This window comes from Quercus lobata, chromosome 10 (assembly GCF_001633185.2).
Source record: "Quercus lobata isolate SW786 chromosome 10, ValleyOak3.0 Primary Assembly, whole genome shotgun sequence".
Taxonomy (NCBI): domain Eukaryota; kingdom Viridiplantae; phylum Streptophyta; class Magnoliopsida; order Fagales; family Fagaceae; genus Quercus; species Quercus lobata.
The window spans coordinates 11,765,629-11,782,590 of NC_044913.1; the positions used below are offsets into that span (position 1 = coordinate 11,765,629).

A 16,962-nucleotide genomic window follows, 5' to 3' on the forward strand; every position below is an offset into this window, starting at 1 on the left:
CATTATAGTGTCTATTACAGTTTACCAAACGTGTCCTAATATATTTCTTTGCGGTGAGATTTGTCCCTAGATTCCTTGTATAAAATATATAAATGAAACATGGCTTATGGCTGTGTCCATAAAAGCTTAGACCTCCTACCTCTTGACTGGGAGGTTACCCAGAAGTCGTTAAAATAATAAAATCACACGCATTGATGCTCTTACCTAACGAATAAAAAACTATTTTTTTTACCTTAATATTTCAAACTTTAGATTTTAAAGACTAATTAGAAAAGGATTGAAAAGATAATCTTTTGCATGCTAATCATATGCCCACCCTTATACCTAACTGAAGCAGACATTTTTGTTTCTGCACCAAAAAAACAGTACTTAATTACTCCTCTAACTTTATTAAAAAAACAAAAACAATAGCAAATTTAATTATAACTATTTGGAGATTTTACTAATGTACTGGCTGGCAACCTCAAACATACTCATGTTTATCCTCCAATTTATTGCAAATGATATTTTTTTTATTAATGGTTATAATATACTGTTAACCTCGTGAACCATTTTCTTTCTAAACTTTGAAGCATATATTTTTTTCATGAAGAAACATCAATTTCGTACAAGACTTTTGTAAGTGTAATAGAAGGAGCAACTATGTATTTGTTTGGATCCACGTTTACTCCTGTGTTTCACGTTTGCATTCCAACCTTTTTTTTTTTTGATTCATGTGCAACAGATTTTAGGAGACAGTGCACTGTTCATGTACTGTTCATATACTGTTCATGCAGTGTTTACAGGTCCCATGACACTATTCACACATTAAAAAATTATTTTACTACAGTGTTTTCAGTTTCAGTTTCAGCAAAAATAAGTTGTATCCAGACGGACCCATATGACTTAAAAAATGTTATTAATGCAAAAAAGAAGATAGGAGACAGTTGGACAATGCAAATGGGATGTTTTAAACGTTGCAGTTGTACGTGGCAGATGGGAACGTGGTTTCATAGCTAAGATATAGTATAAAAACGAGCTATACATATAGAGACGTGTTTGTTTTACTATGTGAAATTAAGAAAATTAATTTTTTCCCTTGTCTTTTATGTTGACGAAACAATCAAATGTGGTCCAATTTTTTTTCCTGTGAAAAACGTTTCTGATATGAAGATAAGATGAGCATGCATGTTCATTGTAATTAAGCATAGAGACTTGGCTTATAAATAGAGACCTTCACTCAGTGCAAGCTATGTGTGCAAGTGTACTTGGTTTACATTAGGCAGCAAGTTCTACAAAATTTCAAAGTGAAATCCTTAGAATTCGGTCTGTTAATTCTTACATTTTCTGAATACTAATATGTGCTTCACCATTTATGTTTTTCAAACAAGATCATATATATATATACACACACACACTTTGGTCCTAATTATTCTAGGTTATATTTCCATTAGAATTTTATAAATTTTTTAGCCTTGATTACCATTTTAGAGAATATTTTCCATTTTTTTTTTATGAGTTTCCAGTGCATGGAACTTATGCTTTCAAACTGCATCATACTTTGGTCCTAATTATTCTAACTAGGTTACATTTTCATTACATTTAACATTGTTCTTTTCTTCTTATAATAAATTTTTTAAGTTTAACTTATGTTTTTCAAACAAGATCATATTTTGTTCCTAATTATTATAGGTTACATTTCATAGGACTTTTAACTTTGATTGCCATTTTAGATAATTTTCTTTTCTTCTTATAAAATTTTCCAAGTTTCTAATGCATGGAGCTCTACTATAAACTTTCTTATTTTATTATTATTATTATTTTGGATACAAGTAGATCTTGTGGTTCCTTTTTTCTTTTTTGTTAAATATAATTTTGAATTTCAGAGAACAACTTTCTTCTTTAGAAACAATCAACTATTAAATATATACTGCCAATTTCATGATGGTTTTTTATTTTTTATTTTTTATTTTATTTTATTTATTTTAAATGTCAGTTCGTTTAATTTTTAAAGCCAATTTAAAGTCAGAAAAATGAAGCTTTTTTAATTTACAATACGATTAATTCTGTATAATTTACATTTCCTTAACTTGCAGAAAGAAGTTTTACCTATGGCGTCATTGGAGGAAGCCATTGAAGGATTGAAGAAGTTTCTCAGGTTTACCACTTGTTCAGAAACCCTTTGTTTGTCATATAGGTGTAAATATAAGAAATTTTTAAAGAGGTTTAGATAGCATTACTAACCAGTCCACTAGGTGATATGAAATGTTGGGGTAAGAAGTTAAAATATAAACCTAAACTTCTTTTAACACCACACCCCAAATTAAAAAAAAAAAAAAAAAAAAAAAAAAGTGATTCTATGACTACTACATATATGACCTTGATCATATATCTTACCAATTGACGAGTTAACTTTTAAATATAAAATAGAAAAGTAATTAAAATTTTATTTATTATATTGTTTATGTACCACCGATTACCTTTATTATTATATTATTTTAAAGTTTTTTGTAATAAAATTGTTGATATTTTCCTTTTAGAAAATCATTAAGGCTTTTGATATTTATTATTTGAGATGGAGAAATGATATTTTAACATTGGAAAATGTTAATTTTTTCCTTTTTACCTCCTTGATGATGTGTAAATAATTGTTTTTTTAGTGTAGAAATATCATCCCTTTATAGTGTGATAATTTTGTTTCGGGTCAAGGGATAACAATAGAAATACAACCTTTGTCATTTTCTCAACAAACACAACATTCACAAATTACAAAGAAAATCTATGCATAACAAATTCCTTCATGTGGAAAAAGCATTCACAGGACATTATTATTTGTTGACTCAGAACTTTGGCATGTTTACAATTCCATATGTATTGTTGAAATGAAAAGATTGCTACCAATTAGAGAAGCAAAAATTAATGTTATGCTTTCTAACCATACCTAACAATCCATGAGATTGTTGACTAAACTCTATTACTTGGCTGCAGTAACAAGGATGATGTGGCGGTTGCACAAATTGAGAAGTTGATAACTGGATTGCAAGAGACAGATCTCAATGAATTTGACCCAGTTAAAAGGATCATAGAAGGGTTTCAACACTTCAAGATCAACAAATTTGAGTATGATACCACTTGTTATGCCACTAGAAAAGTACTTTCAAAATACAAGCATAGGATACCTTTATCATATATATGAATTCTCTTGCACTTAGAGCATTCTCATCAAAGATGATATAAATGCTACAATGCTATTTTAGCAACTAAAACATCAAAAGACAAGCTACAACAAAGATGTTAAACTTAAAAAATAGCAACTGAGCTACAATGAGATGTCAAAGATAACATCTCACTGTAACTCCAATCTTATACAAAAAAATTTATTTTATTCCTTTCTCTCTCCACTTCTCTTTAAAAAATATTTTCTCTCTCTATTTTTCTCTCTAGCTTCTCATCTCTTATTCTCCAAGTCTTGCCTACTTCCTCTTCCTTTCTTTTTATATTTTTATTTATTATTATTATTTTATTTTTTTTAAGCTATGGCCGAAAATACCTCTCTCTATTTCTTTTATTTTTTTCTTTCTTTCAATTTTTTTTTCTCTCTTTTGTGATGGTAATGGGCTTTATGGCCGATTGTTGGTGTGGTAGTAATGGGTTTTGTGGCCGGTTGTGGGTGTTGTTGTGATGAGTTTTGTGGCTAGTTGTGGGTGTGGTGGTGATGGTTTTGTTGGTTTGGTTTTGGTTGTGGATGTGGTGGTGATGGGCTTTGTTGGCTTTGGTTTTGGTTGTGGGTGTGGTGGTGATGGGTTTTGTGGGGTTTTCTTTTTCTTTTTTCCAATGGTGGTGGCGGCTAGTAGTGGGTTGTGAGTTCTTGTTTGATATTTTTTTAACTGGTGGTGGTGGTTGGTGGCAGTGGGTGGGTGGCAGAGAAGAGATGTAGTAGGTGTGGGTGGAGAGGAGAAAGAGATAGAGAAGAAGATGGAGAAAGATGAGAGAACAAGAATTAAAAAAAGAAAAAAAGAATAAAGAATTAATAAAGAAAGTATATTTAAATGAAATGCTATAAAAAAAATAGAACCTTTGATATTGGGTGTATTTTAAAATGGAATGTTTAAATAGATAAAGTAGGTTTTTGAGATGTTAAAAGCTAAAATTTTTAAAAGTTTTGATGAGAATGCCCTTATATGCTCCTTAAGCTGTTACCGGTTTACAAAATACTAAAATTTATGGAAAATTGTTGTATTTTTTGAAAGTATAATAAAAAGTATTTTCTTATCTCACATGAATTGCGAGTTCTACTATAAATTTAATTATTATGACTTATCATTATGTGAGAGGAGTATGTATTAATTGTACTCTTGAAATGCTATAATTAATATGACTCATCATTATAAACTTACCATTCCTCTTTTACAGATATTACTAATAGATGCTCTAAAGACATTTGTTAATGAACCATTTTAGGAAACTTTTTCTTGTAAATTAAAAAAGCTATTAAAAAATCATTTACTTTTTCATTTTTCAATAAAAAATTTCCTAAAATGGTTCATTAATGAATGCTCTAAGGACACCTGTTAACTGAACCCCTCTTTTAATTTTTATAATTTTCTTTGGTTTGCTCTTTGCAGCAAGCATCCTGAATTGTACGAGAAACTTGCTGAAGGCCAGTGGCCCAAGGTACCATCTAGACATCACTACTTATCATTACAACTTTTCCAACTTGGTTAGAAGATATCAAAGAGTTAATGTGCAATTCTTTTGTGATTATAAAAATAGAAACAATAAAAACAAACTTAATTTATGTCTATGATTTATGAATGATTAAAATTCTTAATTTTTGGTGTAGTTTTTGGTATTTGCATGCTCAGACTCTAGGGTGTGTCCCTCTCATATCCTGGACTTTCAACCTGGGGAAGCCTTCATGGTCCGCAACATTGCTAACATGGTTCCTGCATTTGACAAGGTTTTCCATTTAATCCTTCCTAATAATCAATTTTGTTAAATTCAACATGCAAATTCTTGTTCAATTTAACATTAAATATTTTACCAACTTTTTAAAATCCTAATATATTTGATATTGTATAGTTGAAATACTCTGGAGTTGGTGCAGCCATTGAATATGCTGTCTCAGTTCTTGAGGTGAATTCATTTATTTCTCCAAAATTTCTTGTTTTGTTTATACAATTTTCCATGTTTCTTTTTTCAATTTTGTAACTAGGATATTTGACTGTTACAAGAAATAAAAATCTATAGGTACAAAATATTCTGGTCATTGGACACAGTCGATGTGGTGGGATAAAGAGGCTTATGACTCATCCTGAGGACAATTCTGCTCCTTTGTAAGAGGCTTTCTACATACAGTTTTACCTCTAGCAAAATTAAAGTACTTTCTTTGACATACACTCAATTTAATCAACCAACCAATTAGGTCTAAAATAAATAGGGCAATGAAGTTAAGCTAGAATTCTAATTCACATATTTCATCTATCCAATTAATATGCAGTGACTTCATAGATGAGTGGGTCAAAATTGGATTACCTGCAAAGGTCAAGGTCCAAGCAGAGTTTGGTGACTTGCCATTGGAGGATCAATGTAAACATTGTGAAAAGGTTAGCTCTATTTTACCATGTTGTTTCAACTCTAATCATGATTCAAAAGAGAGAAAAAGAACAGAAGAAATATTAACTTTAATTATATAGAAGGTTTACCTGAACATGTTTGAAGATAATCATATATTGTGTGTATATGTTATTATGTAGGAATCAGTGAAGTTATCACTGTGTAACTTAGAAACTTATCCATATGTTCAAATGGGGTTGGCAAACAAGAAGCTGAGGTTGATGGGTGGCTACTATGATTTTGTTCATGGAAAATTTGAGCTCTTGGAGTTTGAGCCTTGCTTTCGTCATCTCTTCTCCACATGATCAGTCTCAATTGTATCAAGAAAATTTGATATTATTTTCCTTGCTCTACTTCACATATAGGCACTATTGTATTTCCCTTTATGGACAATAAAATCAACATGCACCAAATAAACGCAGAGCATCTCTTTGTGTGCTCACTTTCGCATGTTGATCTTTGTTACCCTTTAAATTCCGAGTGCCAACTTGTGCAATAATAATTATGTTCTTTCCTACATATGCTTAAGATTTTAGATTATGTAATAAAATCAATTTGATGCCAGTGTATCTAATACAAAGTCTTTGATGAGTGCTTCACTTATTGGTAGCCACAATTACATAGAAAAAGTATATAAGAAGTCCAAATCCCATAGCTGGTTCAAGTTGTTGTCTCTATTTTGAGAATGCAAGTTCTTTCTTTAGCAAAGAAATCATTAAAGGCCACTGCCTTTAAAGTGACAGACAAAACTGATCCTAAAATTCAAGAAGAAAAATTCTAAAGAGCAGAGGGGTTATGGAGTTTCACATTCCCAAAATTGCTTTTTCAGAGAAACCGGTCCCCCACATCTTAACTCTTAACATCTAAATTAAAATTGGAGGAAATTGGAGGATTTAATAACATCCCCCCAAATAAATGATTAGTGAAGGAACATGAGTTTCACCTATAAGCGAAGAAATATGAGCAAAGCAAGGCCTTTGGGTAAAGAGGTCTTCAAGCTAATCCTTAGTAGGGTCAAATTGGCACTATAAATCGTTTAGAATCACCTGTTCTCTAACAAACTTAGTCAAGGGCAGTAACTATTTTGCAATCTTTGAATCTAGCATTGAATTTTCCATTAGATACTTCAATGGATAGATATAAGTAATCAATAGGACCTAAAATGTGAGCATGTAGTGTCTAAACTTTTGGGTGACCCAAACTAATGCTACACATGTTTTCGCTAAGAGGGTATACTTCACTTCATTTATAATCATCTTTTGATTGGTGTATTAAACTTCATTTCTTTCTTGGATTATTCCATAAACTAAGCTAGGAGTGCTCATATGGTGTATCAGTCATGTCGTCGACATACATTTCTACTTTCTTGTGTATCTTATCATACAAAAGAGTAGTAGTTGCTTGTTGGTATATGGCTTATTATTTAGTATGAAGGGTATACCTTATAACAGTTGTGCCCTATAGAGTAAAGAAGAAAGTTTTCTCCATGTCCTTATAACAGTTGATCTGTTTTAGCTTGAAAAACCATCCATAAATGAGAGTAGTGCATGGCCTACCATATTATCCACCAAATATGGGTTAATGTGAAGTCATCTTTGGCACAAACTTTGCTTAAATGTCTGAAGTCAATTCAAATGCAGACTTTCCCATCTTTCTTAGGTATTGTGACTATATTGGCTAACAATTCAAGATAGTTTACCACTTTAAGGAATCCAACATTGTATTCTTTCTCTTCCTTAATTTTTACGGTCATTTGGGTTTCATTCTTATAAGTTTTTGCTTGACAGGCTTTATGTCTAGATAGGTCGGTATCTTGTATGTTGGTATCAATTCTAGGCATATCTTTATATGACCATGCAAATTCTTCTTGAAAACACCTTAAACAAGGCCACAAATTCTTCCTTCTCATTTGCGGGCATGGTATTACCAATTTGAATAATCTATAGTTCATTATTCTTTGCTAAATTAATGCATTCAATTTCTTCTTTTATAGATCGAGGTTGTGCCTTCACTTGTTGAGCAAGTTTAGGATTTTCATTACAACTTTTAAGTTTTAAGCGCCTTAAGCTCATCAATGAAATTATTTAAAGCCAGGACATAATCGAAGTTATACTTGAATTTCTTGGAAATAGAAATGTTCACATTGAAATCATAAAAAATGAAATATTCGCTAGACTTGGACTCAGATGACTCAAAATTCGTTCATGTGTCAGATTTAGACTCGAAAGACAAAACTAATATTGTCTGGATAGTATGGAACATCATCAACTTTTTCCTGGAACTAATTATAAAGTGCGTCTATGAATTTTGCATGACTGGCCTCTGTCTCTAACTTGTGCATGACTTTATCAACTAGATCCTTCAAAAGTGTGGTATTACATGTATACGATCCACTCTCTCACATGAGGTGAGTCCCACACTAGTGCGTTCCACCTTCATGTGAGAAGGTAGATGCATTTATCCGATACATGATAGATTTTTATCCCTTCAAAGCTTTAAGATCAATTTTTCAATCCAGTCTTCAACTTTGACAGCTTCAAGCTTTTGGATTATATATGTCTTGGATCTCGAGGCTGTATTTTATCTTTAATTGTACAGAAAGTTTACCAAAACTTGTTTGAAGCTGGTCAAATTTGTGTGAATGTATTGTTATGCAAGAGACAGTGAACTTTTCACTAATTAACTTACAAACTTATCCATATCTTTAAATGGGGCTGGCACACAAGAAGCTGAGGTTGATGGTTCGCTTTTGAATATAATGGAACTTTTGAGCTCATGGAGTTTTGAGCCTCGCTTTTCACATCTTTTTTCTACATGAGTCTCAATTGTATCTTCCTATTGCTATTTTGCTTGTCCATTACACTTATGCACTACTGCAGTTTTTCCTTCATGCACCATAAAATAAATATCCACTAAATAAAGTAGGCTCTTGTATGCTCGCTTTCGCATGTGGATCTTTGTCATCCTCCAAATCCCAAGTGCAGACTTGTGCTGCTATGCAATAATAATTATGTTCTATCCTATATATTCTCAAGATTTTAGATAGTTTGCATAATAAAATCAATCTATATCGTGGATTCCAATTAACTTAATTGGTAAAGTCTTTTGTTGTCGAATAGAATATCTGGAATTTGAACTTGTTTATATACCAAAAATCAGTTGGTTTCTTGGGTCTAATGATAAAAATATCATAATCATAGAGTAGACATCATAAGTTGAACTTTTATCATATTTATATAAAATGGAAAAAAAAAAAAATCAATCCAATGTTAGTGTTACTTTTTTTTTCCTCCTAATTAACGGATGTCTATAAGGCATTTTTTAATAAACTATTTTATAAAATTTTTATACCTCTTTTATGAGAAATATAAATTGATACAAGCAGTTAAGTTAACTCAAACTCACCAATACCAATGTATCTAATACAAACTCTTTAATGGGTGCTTTACTTTACTCATCGGTAGCCGTAATTACATAGAAAAAGTATATAAAAAAGGTCCAAATCTCATAACTGGTTGAAGTTGGAGTGGCTATAATGTGAATGCAGGTTCTTTCTTTAGCAAAGAAATCATTAAAGGCCACTGCCTTTCCAAGGCCTTTACTTCATTACCGTTTTGCTAGGCCCAAGTTACTTACAGCTAATAGTGCACTAAGCACATGGAACCCCGAAAGGAAAAGAGCTTAACATAGATGAAGCATGTGTGATGTCGTTTTTCTCAATCTTTTTATACGAGTGGGAAGAGTAATAATCAGCAAAATGATTGTATTGGTCTCGTCAAAAAAAAGAAAGAAAAAAAAGATTGTATTGGACCACAATGATAACCTAGATCATGTCCTACTAATAATGAAGTGCCAAATATATCAAATATATATATATGGCAGTACATTATCATTAGGGAAATCAAGAGTAAGACAACGGGAAGGACACTAATTAGGATCAAGGATAAGAGATTTGATTCATTAGCATTTAAAGATGTATCATGCCATTCTGCTATGGCTGATAATGTATCATTAGCATTTACATGTGTCGGAGCATTTTGAAATTGTCTTTTTTTGAAAAAGCAATTTTTTTGCTACTGCTACTTACTTTGTCCCAATGCGAAAACCAGTGGCTGCTCCTGAATTTTTTTTCTAGAGAGTCAATGAAAAGATAAATCTTGTGGTCTATAAGGTTTCTTTATTACACATTTGTCTATAATACTAGCTAACAAGAGAATAAAAAATAAATTATTAGTTCATTTGACATATTATTTCATAATATAATGAACATACTAATTATTGTTATTAAGATAAAATCTTGGAAATCATCTATTGTTTCTAATTACTGTAGACATATTAATTATTATTGTTAAATAAACTTTAATTATTATTTCTTAGAATTCTTTTATCTATTAGTTTGTCTTTACTTTTTACGGTACTTTTATTTAACAATTCAACTCAACTTTGACAACTATTATTCTTTGTAATTGTATTTAGTGTGTGTTTAGGTCTTGATTATAAGCTAGCTTATTACTTCTTCTTTTTTCCTACTATTCATGGGTTCCATGTGAATTCCTACTTATTTTATATTTTTAGCAAAAAATTATATAAATTATTTTCAAATGGACACTAAGAAATTTTTTGTTGTATTAACATTTGCTTTTGTTTTCACTCAATCACTCTTGGCCTACCCCACACCATCAATACCAATCAATAAATAACACATTAAAAACACATTCAAATTCAATAACTAATTTTTATTTTCAAGGTTTTAGTTTGAATTGGTTGTTGTTGGGCTTTTTCATTTGTTTAAAAATGCCAAGATATTGGTAAGAAAATCATATCCAAGGCTATTTTAGTTGTGATTAAAAAAAAAATTAGAGTCAGAATATTCAAAATTTTATTTTTAAGAGGGTCAAAATAAAATAAAAATATTATATATAAATTTTTTTTCGCCAAATCAGGGGGGCTATGGCTAGCTAGCGCCGCCCCGGCGTAAACGCAGAAAAATCACATTATTACATAAACCCACGATTTGTAAATTTTACCAAACACGTTTTGAAATCATAAAGGTGATTTTTCCCCCCAAAACGTGATAACCAAACGAGCACTATTATAACAACTTTTTTTTTTTGGTTGTAATGACGATACCTGCTATTACTATTTCATGGCATTAGAGGGAATGGTTTTGGAAGTTGGAAGAATGGTTAAAGTGACTACAGAGACCTCACCGACTTTTAGGTTGGGTCGGTATTTTGCCCATCAATAATTTTAAAAAAGTATTACTTTGCCTATTTGAGATTAAACTCATTACATAATCCATCTTTGTGTCCATTATTAAAAGAAAGGAAAACTTAAAGATGCCCTAAGGGCATTATTTTATGAAATATTTCTAGAAATTTGTTATAGGCAAATAAAAGTAATTGATTTTTTGATAAATTTTCATATTTTTCATAAAAATTGTATCAAAATTTTCAATTAATAAATGTCTTATGGGCCCTTAAAGGAACACAATAAAACATAAAAAAACATATACCTAAAAGTTCAAAAATGGGTTATAGTTTGCATATCAAAAAAGAAGATGGGTTATAGCTTTGTAATTGAATTAATCTTAAGTGAGCAAAATGATACTTTTTAAACCATGTTGATAAACTATAACCGTCTCAAAATAAAGGTAGATAATGTTATTGTTATTATTATTATTGTTGTTACGTACCCTACTACTTTAATTAACTTGTTATCATCGAAACATATTCATCAGGTAATAAGAATTTAAATTGATAGGACTTTAATTCCTTTTGTATTGAAAATTCTAAGATTCCTTTTCTCTAACTATTCATCCAAACAAATAAAAAGGTTTGATGAAGAATTTGAGAAAGTTAAAGTAAACAAGTATAATGGAGAATCGTTGTTGGAGATAATCCAAACCGACATGTGAACGGAAAGTTATGCAGCAAGAAACAAAACACCTTTTTCATACTTGATTTCTCAATGTAAAATGAGTTTGTCTTTGAAATGGAACCCAAAACAAACACAAGAAGATGGAAATGAGAGAGGGGAAAAGGAACCTTTTATGAGATTCAAAAGGGTAATTATTTCTGGGCAACACAACCACTCACTAGTCACTACCATCCAAGTACTATTTTCCGAAACAGGGTACAAGATGACAAGGTCAAACTGCTTATATTTTGCTTTTTGGTAATGAGAGGAATAGATTCAGGCCATTTTTTAATGTGCCCTTGATGGGCCTCTTCCTAGGAAAATTTTCACGATTAACTACTAATAAGAACAATGATTTTGATACCCCGTATATTTCCTATCTATTACCCCACCTCTCTTTTCTGACTTTTTAAAATAATCACAATCAGAGAGTAGAGATATCAATGATGAATGTTTGAAGATAAAATAAAAATAAAATTTATTGATCAGTTGGGGGCCATAGGGAACCCTAAGAATTCAGTACCCTTGGAGAGATGTTTTGATGTTTTGGTTAATAAAACTAAAGAATCAAATATATTTAGTCAATTGAAATGTAAATTAAGATTTTGATAAATAAAATTAACAGAAGAATCTAGAACAAACATTATTGTACTTCTATCTCAGCCAAAAAAAAAAAAACATTATTGTACTTCTAGAGGACTTTATCATTGGAATGTAATGCCTTTTAGAATTAATATTATTTTGCAAAAATCTTTATATATATATATATATATATTTTTTTTTTCATATAGTCTATGTTACATGTTGTGTCTTTTAAATAAAAAATAATAATTGTGACCTATTGTAATTGGCATTTTATAGATTAGTGTCTTTGGTAATTCGTATAAAAATGACATTGTCTCAATCACACTTAGATTTTTAATAAATAATGAAAAAAGTTGTGCTCCCTTTTGGCCCTTATTGATGTTGAAGGGTTGGTAGATCTTGATGGGAGTTTCATCTCTTCGTATTTTTAACGAAGATATTTAGTGTTCAAATTCCACCTCCCCATTATATCTATCAAATTGTTTATAAAAATAAAAATGCACACACACCCACATAACAATATGTTCCTATTTTTTTTTTTTTTGAGAGTTTCAACATATAATGTCTACTTTTGATGATAGTTTTTTATCATCAAACTAAGATACGAATAATTTTTTGTGTAAACGGGAATTGAATTCAAGATCTCTTATTCAACTGTAAGAGATTTTACTAGTTGAACTAACTAAAACTCACTAACATGTTCCTTTTTTTGATAATCATGCTATGACAAATATTCTCCACTATATATCTCTTGTTTTATTGTCACTAGAAACTGGTATAGTCACTTGAGAACCTTTGTTGAAAATCATAAATAATTGTCCTAGAGATTTTAAAGTACTACAGCATGACATAGGTACGTACTATACGTACTGACTGAGGCTTGTACAAAGGGAACTGACATAGTTCTAATAGTACTCCCAAACAAAGTTCCATCTAAACTAAGTCGTTATTAAATAGATTTCTATCCTTGACCCATTTTCTGAAACTTTCCAGGTTTCTCATTGTCTTAAACAAAATGAAGAGAATCTTCCAGCTATATGGCCAATATGACAAAGAAAACATTATTGGCCTGTGATTTTCCCACGTTTATTTAAATACCAATTATTATAATTAGTCTAGATGCAGTGACCCTTTTCAGCATATTCATTATTGTATTTGTAGCTAGTCAATCTTAAACAGAATGAGAAGGACTAAAAATTTGATGAGCTTGCTGCAATATTCCTTTCACATGCTCTACTTCTTGATGATGGCACTTGATTCTGTAGTCTTCCACCATATTGCATGCATCATGAGAACACTGAACAGTATTAGTTAGATCATAAAGCCAATTGTCACACACTTATTTATGTTATTTACTTGCCAATAATACTTTTTTTTTTTTGGTCTTAATATGCATGGGTGCTTGAGTAACTAATTTCTAGCATTTACTTACCAATAAATATAATTTCTATTTAGTAATATATGGGTGTCCACTGTCAAGAGTTTTAAAACACTTGATCAGTCCTTTGGATGAATAGTCCCTTCAACTTCCACACAAACTAAATAATTGCAAGGAAAAATCTGTTAGGAATGACCCTAAAGTATTATATTGAAAAGACCAAAATCCAAGATTTTATGGATTACGAGATGGTATCTCATGCGCCTAGCGCATACACTATTTTTCCTGTAAGGTAATTTTTAAGTATAATAATAATATTTAAGCAATGGAATTACTTGCACAATAGAAAGTACCTTCAATTTCCTTAGGCCAAGGTACCTTTAGAAAGCAAAATTGCTCACAGAACTTAGCTGACATCTTACAAAATCTAGCTATAGGGTTAGGTACCATTGAGTGGAAACTGGAAATTGGTCATCCAAAACAAAATTTAAGCTCTTTTAAGGTATGGGTATGTTGGATTTACTTTTGGTTTTTGACTTTTTGAGGCAAAGAATCTTGGAGAATGATGGATCTGAAAAAACACAGGCCCCCCTACCCTCAACAAAAAGACAATAAAAAATGGAAGAGACTTTCTATTGTGCTACTGATTGCAGGTGCTTGATTTCCCAAGTTCCCTAAGTCAAGGTGACTCACTGCTACCGGGAAGCCAATCGCTGCGCGGATGGCCTTGCTAGAATAGGAACTCAACAAGATGCTGATGTTTTATTTTATAATTCCCCTCCCCCATCTTTGCTGGCATTTTCCTTTCGGACCTCTATGGTCATTTTTGTACCGGGCTCTGTCCTGCCTTTGTTGGTTCTGTTTCTGTTTCTTAGTTTATGAATTTATCCAGTTTACCAAAAGATTAAAAAAAAAAAAAAGACGAAAAAAATTAAACTGTCAATTATTCAATTAATATCAGGCAAGGGAGCCCCAAAAGACATTCGAATGGATTGGCATTTCTATTGTCTATATATCCCTGTATCATTAATTTCACACCATTAATTTAGTTGGCTAGAAGCCTAGAACATATATGCTAAGAACAATTATGATCCCTTCGTACAAAATATTCTTAGACATATATGCAACCTTGTTTTCCTTGAATATATGTTGCATTTAAATTTGTTACAGCTTAATTATTGTCATTTTTATAATATATACACACATATATGCATGCATGTGTAATATGTGTGTGTATATATGTTGGTATGTACAAATTATTAATTATATGACAAAAAAGAACATATTAGTTACGGGTTGGTAATTCAGTGAAATCTGGTAATCCAATGGAGGAGAACTTGGGTTGAATTCACTTTATTCCAACTTGTTTTAAGTGCAAAATAAACCCAAACATACCATTTAATATTAAACTGTCATTGAGACTACATGGATGAAAGTTTAACTACAAACCATCCAAAACAAAATCAAGAGAATATCCATCTAGAGGCTCCATTAAGTAAGGAGTAAGTAGATTTAAATCATCATTAGAGAACCACAAAGAACTGCCACAGTTGTTATCCTCTGTGATTTCTTGTGTGCTAGCAAACTTGAATGTACTTTGAGAGCCATCTTCAACCATTGTCTTGCCCCCAGTCTCACAAGTACAATCCGAAGGTGGCTCAGAATTTGACTCCATGGGAACACTTGGATTCTTCCCTAATTTTCTAGAAAGTGAAGGTAAAGAAGCATTGGCTTTAGTTTTTCCTTTATTTTTGATTCCAAGTTTTTTGCTCAAATGAGTGTTCCAATGGTTCTTCACTTGATTGTCCGTTCTCCCAGGTACTCGCCCAGCAATCAAAGACCACCTAAAATTAATAGCTCTCCCAATTTAGAGTTTTGGCATAATAACATCATCTTGGCAATAAAAGGTCTAGTAGTATAGTGTGGTACTGTAGCAAAAGCTATGCAATAATTACTGCTATATATATATATATAGTGATACTTTCAACAATGCTCATGGCAATTTTAGCACTGGTAAAGTGAAAATCAGTGGCTAGTTTGAAGTTGATTTGAATGCAAACAAATATGGAATATTTACAAAGAGGTAAAAAAAAATATAGGAGATATGGTAGTAAAGCAAGCATTGAAAGGACAAAACACAATCATCACAGCTAGGATTACTGATGATGAAGCTATGTATGTACCATAAAATTAAAGAAAATATTAATATTGTCAAAAATATGGTAAAAACTAGTAATTCCGTTCTACTGAACTCAACTTTGTTTGATTTTTTTTTTTTTGGAAAAATAATGGAAAACCATACATATAGAAAAGGAAAGAAAAGATCTGTACTAGAAAATAGACCTGTTTCCAATGAGGTTATGAAGCCGAATTATGAGGTCTTCTTCTTCCTCTGAGAAATCACCACGCTTTACACTAGGACTTAGATAATTAATCCACCTTAATCTGCAACTTTTGCCACACCTCTTCAAACCTGCACCAGAGCTTTAAACTAATCAAGTAACGAATATAGAACTAAGATCTTCAAGTGTTAAACTTAAAAGGGTGTCATTATGGAAAAAAAAAGCTACAAACCTGTCATTTTAGCTATGCGATTCCACTTCCCTTTTCCATGCACCCTTATGTGATCCATTAGAATTCTGTCCTCCTCTACTGTCCACAACCCTTTTCTGTATTCATTCCTAGCTTCCATTCTTGTTGCAAAAGTAGAACTCAGAGAGAGAGAGAGAGAGAGAGAGAGAGAGAGAGTTGAAGTTCTATAGTTTGCCTTGGGATTTGAGAGAGAGAGAGAGAGAGAGAGAGAGAGAGTGAGTTTTGAAGTTCTATAGTTAGGCTTGAGGTTTGGGACTTTGGGGAGTCCACTCAGCTACGGTGATGTATATATAGTTGAAATTCTTTTGTTTTTTGTTTGAAAGCAAGATGGAAGTAAGAGGATAAGAAGGCTAATAATAATAGAGGTGAGAAGTAACGATTATGTGTATGTTTTAAAAAATAAAAAGAGAGAAAAATTACTTCTAAATTTTTTGGTTGCAAAGTGGGAAGGAAAATGGCAATGCATAGTATAAAATGAAAAGTATGTCCTTTTTATTAGGTATATATGTGTTGATGGAAGTTTCATATAAAAGAATTAAAAAGAAAAACATGCGAAATTAATTTAACATAATCAAATCAAGGCCTATAAATTTAACATTTCTGGATTAATTTGTTACTGATATGTTATGTGAAGGCTATCGAATTTAAACCATTTAAGAACAAAACCAATAGGTCAATAGTCTTGTAGTATAGTGGTATTACCTAGTTCTCTCTCGGGAAAGAACTTGACTTTGGTTCCCCACCTACACTTGTTGTAAGTCGAGCCAAAATAAAAAGAAAAAGAAAGAAAGAAAGGATATAGTATCTAATCTAATTAATTAACGTAGCATTGATCCAATTTGGTACGTCCATAATCTACAACCACTTCCACATAAAATCATGCAAAATAACTT

General features: G+C 31.4%; 2 protein-coding genes across 2 annotated transcripts; one reads left to right on the forward strand and one right to left on the reverse strand.

The window, feature by feature from the left end:
• Positions 1 to 1,056: 1,056 nt before the first annotated feature.
• LOC115962787 (carbonic anhydrase 2-like) lies at positions 1,057 to 6,198 on the forward strand. The gene is made up of 9 exons (XM_031081660.1): positions 1,057 to 1,305; positions 2,076 to 2,137; positions 2,968 to 3,099; positions 4,605 to 4,653; positions 4,823 to 4,939; positions 5,062 to 5,115; positions 5,230 to 5,315; positions 5,480 to 5,585; positions 5,736 to 6,198. The coding sequence occupies exons 2-9, from the start codon at positions 2,091 to 2,093 to the stop codon at positions 5,898 to 5,900; spliced, it is 756 nt and encodes a 251-aa protein (XP_030937520.1). The 5' UTR covers positions 1,057 to 1,305; positions 2,076 to 2,090; the 3' UTR covers positions 5,901 to 6,198.
• Positions 6,199 to 14,805: 8,607 nt separating this feature from the next.
• On the reverse strand, positions 14,806 to 16,317 carry LOC115965282 (transcription factor WER-like). The gene is made up of 3 exons (XM_031084457.1): positions 16,052 to 16,317; positions 15,821 to 15,950; positions 14,806 to 15,321 (listed from the first exon to the last, which is right to left on the reverse strand). The coding sequence occupies exons 1-3, from the start codon at positions 16,167 to 16,169 to the stop codon at positions 14,919 to 14,921; spliced, it is 651 nt and encodes a 216-aa protein (XP_030940317.1). The 5' UTR covers positions 16,170 to 16,317; the 3' UTR covers positions 14,806 to 14,918.
• Positions 16,318 to 16,962: the final 645 nt, after the last annotated feature.